Source organism: Astatotilapia calliptera, chromosome 15, assembly GCF_964374335.1.
Source record: "Astatotilapia calliptera chromosome 15, fAstCal68.1, whole genome shotgun sequence".
Lineage (NCBI taxonomy): Eukaryota > Metazoa > Chordata > Actinopteri > Cichliformes > Cichlidae > Astatotilapia > Astatotilapia calliptera.
The window spans coordinates 19,974,755-19,991,343 of NC_137436.1; the positions used below are offsets into that span (position 1 = coordinate 19,974,755).

The 16,589-nt window shown below is 37.5% G+C and overlaps 1 protein-coding gene across 2 annotated transcripts in view; it reads left to right on the forward strand.

The window, feature by feature from the left end:
* The window catches only part of tbc1d32 (TBC1 domain family, member 32), a 188,946-nt gene that overhangs the window by 30,531 nt on the left and 141,826 nt on the right, over positions 1-16,589 (forward strand). For both annotated transcript variants that reach the window (XM_026194049.2, XM_026194048.2), the window contains exons 24-27: positions 6,557-6,679; positions 10,057-10,165; positions 13,219-13,318; positions 13,406-13,531. In XM_026194049.2, coding sequence (XP_026049834.2) covers positions 6,557-6,679; positions 10,057-10,165; positions 13,219-13,318; positions 13,406-13,531 — 458 coding nt within the window. The remainder of the gene's footprint in view (positions 1-6,556; positions 6,680-10,056; positions 10,166-13,218; positions 13,319-13,405; positions 13,532-16,589) is intronic.

Below are 16,589 nucleotides of genomic sequence, written 5' to 3' on the forward strand. Positions count from 1 at the left end.
TATCAATAGCAGAGAGTGATTATCCTCAGCAGCACCTTTCGCCTTCTGCCTTGTATTCATGAGGTTTATTCATGAGTTTCTTGTCATGCAAACCTTATGTAAACCTTCAGATGAGAAATAGAAACTCTGCTTCACCTGAGGTCAAACGCAGACATATTACCACCTTGTGTGATTATGTGGCCACAGTCGATGAGAGTGTGAGGGGAGCCAGCCTCATTAATGTGCTCAGGTGTTGATATATCACGTATGCCACATAATGAATAATAGATAACACCTTCAGGTGGTTCTTCTATTTTTTTCCAGTCTCTTCTGGATATCCATTCACTTGAAAGGAACATATAAAAAGTTGTTTGAGTTTTGTTTAACATTATTATGAGATGTTGAGAAATGTGCTCATTGTGGTATATTTTATGGAGGTTCTCTATTTTTAGAAGCAGCATATTTGTTTCCTGGTATTCTCTGTTTACTGTGGTGTTCTTCTACTTTTTATATTGTCAACAAGTCTCTCAATACTTTTGAGCTTTAATACCCTGACTCAGTCCAAGCAAAGCAATATTTATACTGAACCCATAATTTTTCCTAAAAAGATATGATAATGTTACTGTGGAAATGTTAGAGAAATGTTATGTTTCACTGCTATTGTGAGCTTCAGGTGTACACGCTGAATAATTATAAAAACATTATAATATTTGGAATTGAGCAAAAATATGAAAACTTTTTATGGCCACTGTGCTGATAGAGTATTACAAACACGACAGAGTTTTTAGATAATATTAGTATAGAATATTTTGTTATATAATTTATAATAAATGTACACCCTTCTATTCTATATTAAAGTATAGAGTAATAGAGATATACTGACCTCCTTAAAGAAACTCTCAGAATCAAATCTTAGGAGCTTATTGGAACTATTACAGCTTATATTCTTGTGCGCTAACAGTTTTAAATCAGCCTCCAGGAGTACAACACAACTTTCGGTTCTTAATAGACTTCTATCACATTCAGTGCAGGTCTGATCACTGGCACTGCTGTCAAGCAAGCCAAAAGAAAGAAAGAAAGAAAGAAAGAAACCACAATTTCCACCCCTCTTGATCTTCACAAGCTAATGAGAGCTAAAATCCCCCAGCCCTTTCCCTTGTTGCTAAAAGCCTCTTTGTTGTCATGGCAACTGGCTCTCATCCCTCTGTTTTTTTTCTCTCTCTGTCTGAATTGTTTGGATGCCTTTATTCCAGTCTCTCCTATTCAAGGCTCTAAACATGCTGCTGTGGAGCTTCACACATTTCAACTGATGTGATTATATTTTAGTATTAGTGTGAATGTGATCTTAAAACTTAAAAAAAAAATGCCAGCAGTGAAAGAAACGGTTATTGGTGTCTTGTAAACTTGCATCACTGACTGTATATATACTTTGGGGACACCACAAAGCTGTTGCTGTCTTTACTGTATCTTGAAAGACTACTAAATAAAGACTGATACATGGGAATCAGAGGTGCAGATTCTCCTAATCACCATCATTTTTAGAATTAACATTATATTTTATTCAGTTTTAGTTTTTAAATTTATTATTAGTAGTTTATTGATTTAGTTAAAAAATCTCATTGAGATTAAAAATCTCATTTCCAAGAGAGACCTGGCGTCATGGCAGCAAAAGTCTAAAATACATGTACCACATAAGTACATAACAATTAAACAAATACAATATCCCGTACAAACATGTTAAAAATATACAAAAAACAATCAATTAAGAGCGACATTAAAAACAATCACACTGACTAAAATAATTATTTTCTCATCAGTTGACCCTATAAACTAATAAGGAACCTGCTTACTGAGTTCACAGACTCAGTGAGCATGGGGCATTTTCCTGTGGACTGCTATATAAACGCAGTTGTTTTTGCAACTTCCAGTTAGTGCTAAAACTTGCTTTCTTTCTATTGGCCTGCAGAGGGCGACTCCTACTGACTAAAAACAGTGTCAATCACTAGTTTGTTTTTGTAGTTTCCTATTAAATCCAAGCTGATCTTGATTTTGTAAATTATAATTCCATCCAACATCACGTGTCTCTTAGGGTGGGCTACCTTGCATTGCTTGCGACATCTGGGTTGCTATCAAACAGGAACCCACGAAAAGAATCGCTAACTGAGATAAATGACCCAAAATTATCTGTTTGGAAGCTGCAATAAGAACTGGTTCATTCCTAAGGAAGGCTGGTTGAGTGCTTCCTGTTATCACCACCTTTAGCAGAAAGGAATGAAAGGAAACCTGTCTCACAATTAATAGCAACACACAATCAGATCGTTCATGAAATAATATCATCAACATGGCCCACAAGTGACACAGATTATACAAATGTCACGTTTTCCATTTCTTGCCATAACCTGCTGATGTGTTTTGAATATTCAGGTAATGTTAAACTCAAAATGCTCTCTAAACCAACATTATGAGCTCTATTACTATACATACTATCATATATTACTATGTACTTCCCCATTAAAATGATCAAAGTGAATTGGTGGATCACTATAGCTCAGTTTGCATTAGTTAAACATGCTGCTTTTTAGCCTTTAAGATTTTCTTTAATTAGCCTTCACAGAGTCAGGAGTTATACTGGATGGTCTCTTCAGCATGAATGAAAAATAAGAGTGGACAGGATGAGAAACTAATCTCAATTTATCAAACCTTTCATTTCACTTTTAAGGTTATGTACTCCCTTATACTTTAAGATTTTAGCCTTGTTAATGAAGTGATATTTTTCACTTGTGGTTCTTTTTAAAAAGACCACCACGTTAGCAACTCATGTGACTTCTCCATTGACCTCAAGGATACAAGGATGGAGTTCTATAGCCATATTATTTCATGTACAGTCTATGGATAAATCCAAAGGAAAACCTTTTAGAGTGTTCTTACCAGAGTTTAAGAACATAAAGGAATAAGACATTTAATTGTTTTTGTACAGTTGGCATAAAAAGAGTCCTAAGGTGGAAAATGCAGTAGAGATTGCTTTGTTTTGTTTTAATGATGGATTAGCAGCTTATGTCATGTTGTTACTGTGACTCATTTGCGGTGCTAAGGGCCAAATGAAGCTGCTAACTGATATTTGCAGGTGTTCAGTCTGTGGGGCTTTCAGAGTGCGGCTCTAATATATGCAGCTCATTAACATGTGTTTTGACTTGTGGAGAATGGGTTAGATACTAATTTTCTCCCAACTTTTCACTGTATGCGCGCAGAAGTGGAAAACTTTGTTTCTGGGACGAGCTAGTTGTTGGTCTACACCAGTCTCTAAGTCTTGCTGGCCACATCTCAGGAGATTTTCTTTGTTTGCTGATTCTTTTGATTGAAAATGTATGAATTCGTTTAACATTTCATTTGGCAGCAGCATATAAATATTGATGTCTTAGATTGTTTGATTTCTCCCTCTGACTTCAAATGACAGAAGTCTCCCAAATAGCACACCCATAAAGTTGACCATTTGCATCTTACCTAATGCATGACTAATCGATCCGTAGGACGCTCATCAGTCATGCTGTCAGGCAGATTACTCCTGGCTTGCTGTAATTGGTTTATACATAAGTCTTGTGATGCATGTAGGTGTGTGGGCACATCATCAAGTAAGCAATCATCTGTCACAAGTGGGTGTTTTTACCGCTCGCATGTCTTTCAACATTAAATGAAGTGTGCCGCAGACGTGGTCACCATCAATGACAATAAGACTGAGGCGTGAGGTGAGATGAATTGCAGCGTTTGAAGTGAACAGATGTCTCGCTTCAAAAAGGGGCATAACAAGTCTGAAATAATGTGGAATAATCACATTTTGAGCGTGGCCATTAGCTTACTCTCCTGATCTTTTTTCTTTTAATTGCAAATTGCAATTAACACCAAATTACTAGTGCTGTCCCACTGCTTCACTTTGTGCCACTAAATAGCCATTTATACATTTCTGTCCTAATTACATGGTTTGGGTTCCTGTGAAGTTAACTATGCTGCTTTAATTGTGGCACGTGCCATTTAAACTGTTCAGTAATGTCATAGCGACCTCCATATAGTGGTTTGCAGGTTCACCTGACAAGTGAAAGATTCCCGGTTTGATCCTGGGAGGAGGCAGCAGTCCCTTTGGGGTTGTGTCAGGAAAAATCATCCAAATCAAACATGCAGAGCTACCTGCTGTGGCAACCCCTAGGGAATAAGTAAGAAGCTGACCACATGTTACGATTAACTAACACAACATAAATGCACTGTCATTATAAATGGCTGGCAAGGGCTTTGTTATGCCTTGTGTTTCCTTAGTTTTAAAGTTTAGAATTGATGTAGTTAACTTTTTCTTTTGTGCATCCTTAAGTTCACTCGCTTTACTCACTTTCCTTTAGAACTGCCTTAATTGTTCATGGCATAGATTCAGCAAGGTGATGGAAACATTCCTAAGGGTTTGGTCCATATTGACATGATAGCATCATGCAGTTTCTGCTCATCCATAATGCAAATGTAAACAGTTTAAACTTCTTCTATCTACATGCCTAAATGCAATGATTTGCTGCCTTGTCATTGGCTAATTATATGTGTACAGGCTCTACTTTAAGGTTATGGTTCCTGTGAAGTATCTACACTGCAGATGGTAGGGATGAAGTAACTAGATATATTTATTTTGCGGAAACACAAAATCTTCATGAGACGGTCTCCCTTAATGAATTTAAGATAAATTTGAATGACCTGGAGGCACTTTTAAGTTGATAGTCTCTGATGTTTCTCTATTTCACATGTTTTTCACTGTGTGGATATTCTTTGTATAACTGTTGTGTAACCACTGCTGATTGGCCTGCTGCCTAGCTTGGCCGGGACAAAAGAGACCGAAATGTCAAGAGTCATGTTTTCCTGATTAAATAAAGATTAAATAAGTAAAAAATACATTTTGTAGCATTAAATTTAGCTGCTGTCGAAGACAGTTTATAAATGATTTATTAGAAAATATTTAGCAACCGCTGAAAAAAACTACTATATAAATAGTGCCTTGGATTGCTTTCTGTGATAGTAAACTGATGTTATTCATCCAGAAGCATGCAGTTAAAAAGACTAATGCGACACCTGGTCTTCAACACACTTCAAAGTGGAATATCAAGTAGACAAACTGAAAGTAGGTTTTGTCCTCCATTTACTTGTTTCAAACTGAGACGAGGTCACAAGGCCCAGTAGACTCTCAGCCTCTTGCTGTGCTGTTGTCTGAAAGAGTGAGTAGAGCTGTCAGTCACACAGGAGTCCAAGAAACTGTCCAGCTGCTAAAAAGGTGGCGTTTCTCACAAGTTCTACAACACTCAAGAGACTCAAGACTCAATATGTCGAGTAATGTCCACAGATACCTGTCGTCTCTGAGCACATAAACACACAAATGCATTTTCAAAATTGAAATGACATTTTGTGAAAAGTGAGAGCCAGACAATTTTAAAAGTCCTTTTTAAATGTTTGAAAATAATTTTGACATTTCTGTAATTTAGTGTTTTTTAATGGCTTATTTTATAAACCTGGTTCACTAAAAGCTCTAGCACTGAAGAAGAAATTCTGCAGTGCAGACTGGGATTATTAGCTAATTAAAACAGTTTCATAAAAACACACTGACATCGCTTTTCTTTTCTTGCATATCCTAAATTGCTGCAGAAAACATCAAAATGAAGGTCCGAGACCTTGTTATTTTATATATGATTAAGATCTTAAAGGGCACCCACTGTTGGCAGTGAAAACGGCATCCTCTCTGGCACTTCACCTCATTATACCGTGTTACGGTTTTTGGCATCCTCTGGCTTTCTGCCTGTTATACCTTGCTATCTTGTGAAGTCTCTTTGTAGTGTAGTCCTCTCAGTTGTGCCAGTATGCTTAAGCATTTCAGTTCACTACTCAGGTATAAAGCATGGAAAATCTCATTTTGAAAAAAACAATTAGCGGGAAATTTAATATGAGGGACCAATTTTGGCAGAATTACAGTAAACATTAACTAGATTGTTATGATTATTGGTGCGTATCCTTGATGTACATATGGGAAAACTCTAATATGCTCTTAAATCCAGTATAATGCAAAATCAGCTTTGGTACTGAAGGGATAAAGTGGTGAGGGAGTGAAATTTGGTATTGGTATTGTTTTTTTCTTATTTTCTCTACTGGTCATGAACCTTGGCCTCAAACACAGAGTTTTCATTGGCTTCTGCTTCTTTACTTTCTCAAAAAGCTCCTTTGAGCAGCCTGTATGAGTCTGGCTTCATTACCAGCAACTGAAAATCAACCATGAAACCTTTCCTAAGGGTTGCTACTTAACAAAGCTCACAATTGGCTACAGCAAGCTGATGGGGGAAAAATTATGTTGGGCAACCTAGTACTTGCAGACATAAAAGGCCGGGGGAATTAGACAACAAAAAGAATAAATGGGGTCTTTGCCTGCACGATTTTACCCTGCTGTATAGTGTGGTAGAAATTACAGCTCGTTTTTCTCTGTGCTGCTGTTCTGCTACAATATCTCAGACTGCCAGGCCTCTCTGTATTTTGATGTCTCTGTTTTTGTTTGTGTGTGTTGCTGCAGACTACTTAACGTGCTCTGCTGTAATCTGGACTCCTTTCTGCTGTTGGAGAGCCAATATAACATCTGCTCCATGTTGCTGCAGAGTCAAATGCGGAACGTCACTGACCCAGACTCCAGTGAGGGGTATGAACTCATAAACACATGCTTAAAAATTTATGGCAAGTTATTTAAGAGTTTAGTCCATTAATATTTGAATGATAACACAATTTTTGTAATTTTGCTTTTGTACATCAACATCAACAATCAAGAAAGCCAATCATTTTCGGAGGCTCAGTTTACTCCACATTTAACTGAGAAGCAGCTTCAACCATGAGAGGTCTGTCCATTGTTATTCCAAGAAAAATTAAGCAAAATAAAGGCTCTTTAGTCAGGTAGCTGTTGACTTGAATCAATCACTCAAGTCAGTATGAGGTCCCGTGATGTGTTGATTCACATCACTGATTCACCATTGGGCTAGAAATCCAAAATGAATCTAACAGAGACAGAGCGAGTAAGAACTTTAGAATTGGAAAAATATACATATTGTTAAAATTAAGGAATTTCACAATACAAATAGATAATGATCCAGAGCACACTGTAAAAAAAAAAACACCAAAAAAGAAGGCATAAAAATTGGATGCCCTTCAATGGTCAGTTTAGTCACCCCTTGTCAATCCAAGCATGCTTTTCAGTTATTAAATACAAAACTCAAAGCAGAAAGACCCACAAACCAGCAACCACTTAAGGTGGTGCTGAATTTGTGGGCAAAATTTGGGACAGTGTTAAAAAATGCCTAAAATTTCTAAACTGTCAACTCCAAACTAAGTCTGTACTTAAATCACATCTTGATTGTTTGACTTACAAGACACCGTGATGGTGTAGAACATTATAAGGATTGTGTCATTGTCTCAATATTTATGGACCTAACTGTTTCATTTTTTTATTGTTCATAATTGTTGATAATTCTCTTCAGTCTTTTTAACAGGTGTTTGTTTAGCTTTTGTTAAACTGAAGTACTAGTTTGTATTTAAGTTAGTAATGATAGAATATATTAATAGTTAATTACTAATATTATTACTTATTGCAGTTCATATACTATGTTGTTGTTTATTTTTTTCTGCGCTTGAAATCTGAGTCAAAAGTATAAACAATTCAGTATTTAAAAAACTAAAACCAGCATTTGAGTTAGCTTCTAGTGAGTTAATGAGGCTAGCTCGCCTTTTAAAGTACGAAAACTTTCTCATTCAGAGGTGTAATATAATATGATTTTTTTTCAGTTACCACCCACATCTCCTTGTTACATAGAATAGAATACAATAGAATAGAATAGCCTTTTATTGTCATTGTATATGTACAATGAAATTCTGGGCGCTCTACCCCAACTGTGCATGGAAAAGAAATATACATAGTAGGATGGCAAGAATAATAACAGACAAGATGAGTATATACAAACAAGAAGAATATATACAAATCAGGAAGAAGGCACACAAAAGGGAGGGACATCTTTCAGTGTTGGTGACACACATTTACTAGGTCCTGAGAAATAATGGTCCTGCTTTAGAGATCTAAAATGTCTACGTTGTGATGCTGGAAAGGTGGCTTTACATCTCATTTGACTCTTTGTGTTTACTTTTGTATGCATTCACTGGTTACATTCATGCGTTAAACACAACTTGGTAAGGTTTAGACTGTTTGTTTAGGTTAAGAAAGAAGTTGTGATTTAGGATTAGAGCATGCACCTAATCACTAATGGGCAGGGTACAGGTGAAAAAGGAAACTGTGTTCATAAATCACATCCCAGTGGACAAAGCAATGCTTACTGGCACCCCAGGACTTGGGAGACGTCACCTCTGGAATTAAAAAATTGCCCTAACCTAAATTCTTTCTTATGGCAAGCAGAGGGTGACTGCTGTGCCATTCAAAACCAAATAAATCTACAAGAAAATTGCATTGTTGCTTTAATATGACCTTAGCAGACATTTTCCCAATGAGCTTACATTCTCAGTCGCTACTTGAAAGCCATGTTTTATGAGCCCAGAATTGAGTGAAATAGATGATAAAACAGTCAGTCAGGGCTCCAAAACAGGACTTTACAAATCACTGAGTGGTGTCACAGTGGTTATAGTAGCCATCATTTATCTACAGTCTATGAGCTTACTGTAAAATTCAAACATACGATGTACAATAATTTCAGGAAAAGCATGTTTACTTGAAATCTGAAGAACTCCAACAACAAAAAGCGCTAATAGCGGAAGTTGTTTCATAATCTCTCTATGCCCACTCGGCTGTCACAGTCACTCTCATATTTGAAGGTTTTTTGTTTCTCTGTGAATCACTTCGATATGACAGAACACTTTTGAAATTAATCAGTGCTCAGGATGAGAAATTGTTTGTTTGCCTTGTGACAAATAAAATAAAATAAAGCAGAAAGAAAGGGAAAAGGCCCTTTCCGAGAGTTTATATTCAAGAGCCCTTTTCTGTTGTTCATTTCTGGCAGAGTCATTGCTGTTGGTTTGAATGGGAATGGCCCTGAAATGCCAGCTCGCATGGCATGTCTGAGTGCTAGCTCAATTTTTGAGAGTGATGAGTCGTTAATTCATCCTTCCATCTCCTGATCTCTTTTCCTCTCTTTTTCTCATTGTTATTATGAGCGTACTATTTCTTTTCTATCTCATTCTCATCCCTTTCCTTCTTCTCCATTCAGTGTCATCTAAACGTAACACATTTTTGGCATTTCATGACTGACTTTTTCTGTTGTAGCTCTTTTGCCCGTTTCTTTATTCATATTTTGCTTCTGACCTTTTCAGTATGAATAACATCAGGATTTATCAATCATTTTCTTTTACTACACTTCTTTTAGCCACGAGGGTGTATATATTTTTTTTTCTCGTGCTTAAAAATGTATGCAAATTCCCTTTTGTGCCAAGCAGGCACCCAAAAAGAGCACCATATAAGAGAACAGTCCTTTTTATTACTCATTTCAAGTCCAAATTGCTGCAGCTGTTAGAACTATCCAGCATGGCTGACACCCTTCGATCCTGAAGTGCCTTTATAATTGGAATATTCTCTGATCTAATCGGAATTTGTAACTTGAAAACCCTGCTATCTTTTCTAACTTGCCTCACAGCAGTGTACAGTTTAAGTTATTGAGAGGCTTCAAACTCTGTGTAAAGTACTTCACAGGACTTAAAAACACATAGAGTGACTTCCAGTGTGGTTCCATTTTCATTTGAAGGGCAATCTTGCCTTTGAATGTTATTGGCAGTAATTGCACATGCCATGTGGGCATAATTGGCCAAAAGTTCCTTTTATATTTATATATGTTTTCTCTTTAAGTCATAACTAGAAATACCTATGATATACAAACTACTGAAGATGCATGACATCAAGGCTGATTTCCATGCTCATTGCTGAGCTCTTCTTTAACCTCCCTTTAAAGAGGGTTTGCTAAACGTCCGGAAACTTAACTTGATTTAATAAATGTCAGTAAAATAACCTCCAGTCTTCTCTGTTCTTCTCAGGACTATCATCATAGACAGTCTGTCAGTGGAGAGGAACCATGTGCTGGTTCGTGTTAGTGTCGTTGGAGGACCATCTGAGAGGAGGCTCCCTCCTCGAGACTTGCAAGAGGTGAGCTTTCCTTTGAATTGCATGGAATTAGTCATACCTTTCTACATGCTGATTTGACTGTTGCTGCCACTTAAAATTGGTTTTTTGTTTTGTTTTTTGTTTTGTACAAAACTGGCCCACTGGCCCTGGCTAACCCTTCTCACCAGTTTTTTGTAGTCAGCTTCTGATTGCAGAGTGAAGTCAACAGGAAAAAAAGTTACAGTGGATTCAGGGAAAGAGAGGACCTACTGGGCCAGTAACACTGCTGTTGTTTTTTTATTGTTTCATAGGATCATCTTGTCCTTTTTTTTGTTTCACAGCCAGTAAACAAGGACACCGCAGGACTCAAATACACAACCTGCAGCTAGGAGGTTACAGTTCAAAAAAGGCACACTTTAGTGGGCAACAAAGGTTTAGGTACACAGCAGATCAGACAGGGGAAAAACAGAGACAGGACCCAGGGAGAGCAGGCACAGTAACACTAAATGGCCCGGCAGCTTTGAGTATAAAAAACCATACGAATAATAACAAAGGGACAACATAAGCTGAGACTTGACTTGTTTTTATTTTTCCCTTCACCATTCCTCAAACTCAGTATTCCCTCTGGTCACAATCCGTGCAAAAACCCATCCCTCCACTTCTGTTCTGCACTTCTGCTACTCACAGTTTATTACAGATGAAGTGTCCTACTGATTACCATCAGAGCTTCAGTTGTTTGAAGCCTGCAGGTTTATTTGCTTATTTACTCAGCATATTTTGGGATAGAAATAAATTATTTAGGTGTTGTTTATGCAGAACTGAAAACAGGAACTAATTTATGCTGAGGTCAAGGAGAGGATATGAAATATAATTTGGAAGAGGGGGAAGGTGTAAATTGTTTCCGTCGTGTTTCACAGGTCTCTCTTATGCCCTTCCCCTGTTACTTGTAGAGAATATAAGAAATAGAAAGCTGTTAAATAAGTTCTTAATTTGTGTGAAGTCTTCAAAACGAATAAAACAAGTTTTTTAGAGGCATGAAATTAAGTGATTCACTGTAAGTGGTACAAGTCTACTCCAAATGTTTAGAGCTGAGCCGTATATATTTTGTGTTCTGCTTCTTTAATGTAACAGCAGAGCTAGACGTGTTATGTTGGGATCAGGCCTAAAAACATACTGGCAGCAAAGTTACTTTATAAAATGAGCAGAGAGGTTTACAGTCAGACATCAGTATAAAAGCAAAACACTGAGCACAAAAGCCTCTCTGCAACTTTACTCAGCTGTGCACACATGCAGAGATCTGCAACATCAAACATCAACTATTTTCTTTTGTATCTAGTATCGTATTACATAGCATAACGTTACATTCATTAAAATGCAATGTAATTTAGGATTTTAAAGAAACTGTTTAATGCTGTGAGTCAAATTCCCCAAAAATCCCAAAAAAGCAATAACGAACAAACGAAAAATACAGTTGTATTGTGACAGCCCTCTGCCCTGCCTGCTGTGTGTGTCCATCTGTATTGTTTTGCTTGTTCCTTTAGTTTGAGTTAATTAGCACAACTGGGAGCACCCGGTCAGTCTCCTTGGGGCATTTAAAAGCTGGCTTTTGCTCTCTGTCCATCCACCCAGCACCGTGCTATCTTTTTGGTTGGCTTTAGTCTGATTATTTTAGGTTATACACTCACAACACCACACACCTACCATCCAAACACTCATCCATCTGTTGACACACTGATAAAGCTGACTAAACACCTTATAAAGTTAACTGTGATTGTTTATTTTTGGTTGATAAATTGTGCAGTTTTTAATGTGCCTCTCTCATTACTTATCATGGCTCATGAGCCGAACCATGACAGACACTCTGAGGAACCCTGTCTTATACTTTTTAAGAAAGTGACTAGAGGTGCACTCAAATTGAATGTCCATGAATTTAATTAAACCCAGCTTGGTAGTTTTTGTGTAACCTTGCTGGCCAGCAAACAGGATTGAAAACTTACCTCTCCATCAGCTTCCTAATAATGTAAGGACACAGAAATTTAAAGGCTCGCTTTGTTACCTACAGTAACAGCAAGGTCATGTGGGGTTTGTCTCTATGCCTTCAAGTGCTCCTGTTTCCTGTCATATCCCCCCCCCCCCCAAAACAAACAAACAAACAAACAAACAAACAAACAAACAAACAAACAAACAAAAAATGTCATTTAGCACTTCAGGTTTGGCTGTAGCGGCAACTGTGATCCTGAATAGTTGTCTGTCTCTGTAATTGACTAGCCTGCCAATAGTGTAACAATATCATGCTGCTCACATATTCATTACAAGTTCTCAAGCTGCATACAGATTGTGTGCCATTCCAAATTTTTCCAACATCGTCAGACAAGCACATCATTGAGTGGTAGACTCAAATACCAACAGGGATTATCATGAGTGTAGGGCACAGACAATTGGATAAAGAGGCCTGCTTTCTAAACTTCATTAACATTTAGAGCATATTATTTTGGCAAGTCACATGCTGAGTTATGACCCAAAAGTTATGGTTCTTCAGAAATAAGTAATGAGAAAAATAATGAATGCGGCACTAAATGGCAGTGGGTTATACAAATAAAGAAATAAATGAAGGAGGAAAAGAGGGGGGAAAAAACAAAGAGGGGGGGAAATAAGTGATGGCACATAAATATAAACAACCATTTTATGAAATGCTACCAGCTCAGAGCAAAACAATTGCTCAGTAATGAATTCATCAACACTGTTTAACTGCACTACGCTATTCATAATTTTCCGTGTTTCAGAAATACTGTCACCATACATTATCATCAGAAAGATAAAGTATATTCCATTGAATTACAAACAAATGCTAGCAGCCCTGCATAATAATGTGTCAAAAATTCAGAAAAACAGCCATAAAATAGTCAGAGTAAGACAAAGAGAATAAATGGAAATAACGTGACTCATGCAAGTCTGAAAAGGACTTGCAGTGCTAATCACCACATCTTAATATGTTTTTGTTATCATGACATTGTAACCGTGTGGATTTAAGCGTAACGTATTAAACATTGTAATAAGTGGGCATCAGGTTTTTTTTTTTAATCTGCTTGCTCTAGGGAGAAGGAGAACATCCTTACCCCTGGCCCTGGTTTTCATGCTATCCCGTACCTCGCTGCTACACTTTGGATCCACCAGACATCCTACATACCTCACCGGGTAGGAGGAACATTGATGAACTCACTAATAATATCTTAGTGTTATTGTGATTTTTTTTTTCACCTCTAGTCCTTTGTCTGTCTTCAGACTCCGAGATCAGTGCGTTTCTGTCTTCATGGAAAGATCCAAAGAATGACGGAAGCTGGGTGGAAGCCTGCCGAACGTTGTACTGTAAAGTCATGGCGTCAAAACCCAACGTGTTAACTGGAAAGGGTAAGCTGCTGGCTCTCTGGGTTTCTGTTTCTCCCACATCTAGTTAAACGCATCACATTTCTAATACACTACATTGCCCCCTGTGTTGATTGTAGAAGAGATGCTCTTGCAGCAGTTGAAAAAAGTGCAAATTATCTTTTTACGCTAAAAATGTTTCTCTTAAAGTGTGAGAGAATTTTTTATTTTTAAAAAGTATAGAAAAGCTAACTGAAGGGTCATGAAGAGTACTTCACAAACTGTGCTGGGTATGACTGAGCATTACTTCTTGAGGATTGGTGATAATGTATTTCACGCTATTTCATTCAAACAACAGTACCAGAAAGGAGACTAACTTGTGGATTTTAGAAAGAAATGGCTAGTGGTAAGAGTCACACCAATTAGAACATGTAACAGCTACCGATTTCAGAAATACCTGTGAAGAAGCTCGTCGAATTAATGTCTTTTTTGAACTATTTTGTACCTACAGCTTAATTCACCTTCAGTGTATCTGCACCATTTGCTTTAGCTATTTTTCTTTGCCTCCAGGAATGTGGAGAATGATGACAGATCTCAGTATAATTTCTGTGTAAATTTGGCTGCCACATCAGATTTGCAATTTAAAGAATCTTTTTAAAACAAATGACTGTTGTTGTTTCTTAGTTTCTCCTTAAGGAATATTATTTGACCAAAAAGATGAAAAATGCAGGGTTTAAATTAAAGGAGTCAAACAGTAAGACAAAGGCATATATTAACACTGTGCACCCCATGGAGGATTTCTCTTTTTGTTTGAGAGCACCAGAGTACACAAGGAAGAAAAGAGTGTGAAATGCTGGTGGAGTGGATGGTTTGATTGTGAGTGTTTTGTGGATCAGGGATGAGGGGACACATTTAAATTGTAGATGGGAATACCAATGAGCTTACTGGCTGAAAAAGTTAACTTTAAGTTTGTTCTCAGTGGTTCAACTGTAAGGATGTAAAAAATAGACAAAAGCAGAAAAAAACTGCTCAGCAATGCTTCGGTACCGAAGAAGAAGGTTGGAGAAGCAGGTAACTGTGTGTCTCTGTTAGCAGACAATGCTTCTAAGTGTCACTGGTATGTCTACGATTTCAGTATTTGAGATGTTAAGATGGAGAAAGTAAGACACAGAATACTTTCTCTGCTGTTACTGACGAGTGCAAGAATGCGCGTGTTTTCCCCGTGTTTTAAGCCAAGAGTAGTTGTAATTTATCGTTTGTAGTGAGAAATGGAGTACATAGCCCTGTGGGAGTGAGAATAATGGTGGGTGACAGTGAATTGTCAACTTTAACTGCTTGTGCTCTGCTGGAGAGGAAGTTATGGACCCAGCGGTGCTGCAGTTAGTTGATTACTTAATGGCATGGATTGATGGTAGGAGTAAAGTTTATGTATGCATCTTGAAAGGTGAGCACTTACATCTTCTAATCACATTCAAATAAGCTCTATTGGCTTTCACATAAGCCATGTTGTCACAAATATTTATGTTTCGTTAATGCCAAGGATAGTTTGGGCAAGAACATTTTAAGCCTCCTGAAAGGCTTCATAGATAAATCGAATTCAACTAAGACTAAAGAAGTGACTAGATTTGGTGTTTGCTGTTTTATAGTAACATATTTGCTTGACTGACAGAGTGATTAAGTGACTGTAAATAACACAAGTAATTAGTAACACCACCAAGAGACCACCATCCTGATCTAAGGAATTATTTAAATAAAATAAAAGTGTTATCCTCTTTCCACTGTTCTGCATCTGTGTGATGCAGTTATTCTGAATTCAGTAGCTATATAAATGGGAGAGCTAAAACTAATTTCACTGGTCACTGGGACATGACTAAAGCTCCATGTATAGAATCAAGAGTCAAATCTAATAACAAAAATACTTCAAAGGTTTGGTGACTTTGCCCAAAATAAGGTTTAAAGGGACTTTTTCCCTGTAGATTGTGCTTGTACATGTTTATAGCTTCATTATCAGAGTATTTTTGGAGCAGGGACAGGACAGCATCTTTAGTGTTTAAGAATTCTTCTATAGTCGTTTTTTTTTAAGGATTCTTTGACTCTATATAATAAAAAACACCTTTATTTAACTATCTCCCTCGGATTGATATTAGAGGTCTTGTCACATGATGTCTTTAGAAGGAAAAGAGTTAAATGTACATCCACTAGCAAGGAGCTCAACCCCCAATGCAAATGAAAAATGTTGATTGATAATGAAGCACTGAGCTAAGCCAGAGGTGGCAGTTTGGAGAAACTGCTGTAAGGATTGGCGGTGAGCTTCGCATATCCCTTGATATCGTAGCGAGAGGATGAAAAATTAAGAAACAAAGGCAAGGGATGATGGTAAATCGAAGCAAAAGCAAACAAGTATGAACAAACAGTTTAACTGTGTTAATTTACTTTAAAATCATTTTTATCCTTTGTTTTTTCTTACTGGTGTGTAAGACTTTTTTACAGGACTCTTCAGCAATCTGACACTGTTAATCAGATTTCACTTGATTAGCTGATCATCAACAAGTCTAAACACCTCACTAAAAGCAGAAATTTGGGCAGTTTACTGGTCTGAAGCATTTAGTTAGCATGTTTATGTTCCAGCAAATTCACCCCAAGGTCAGACCCACTCTAGAAATGTGGTCTGAACAATGCTCAGAAAATCTCCAAAAGTTGATTCTGTTCATCTGGACGTAGCGTTTTCAGTGGGAGAAACGTTTCGTCACTCATCCAAGTGACTTCTTCAGTCTCAGCTGACTGCAGGTTTCCCCAACCTTATAAACAGTACATTTGCATAATGACTGAAACCAGCCCACTGAACGAACAAAGGCCTGGGAGGTCAGTTCCTTCATTATAATTATGCAAATTCTCATGACCATTGATCAACAACCACTGATCAATGGCCATGAGTACCATTCACAGAGAGTTGGGGAATGGCTGCAATCACAGCATTGTAAGATGGTGAAAGATGTACCTTTAGGCCCCCTCCTCGATTCAGAGATGGTCTTTCCCTTTTCACGTAAATGGCCTCCTTGACTCCGCGTTCAAACCAGTGTTCCTCCCTGTCCAGGATGTGTAC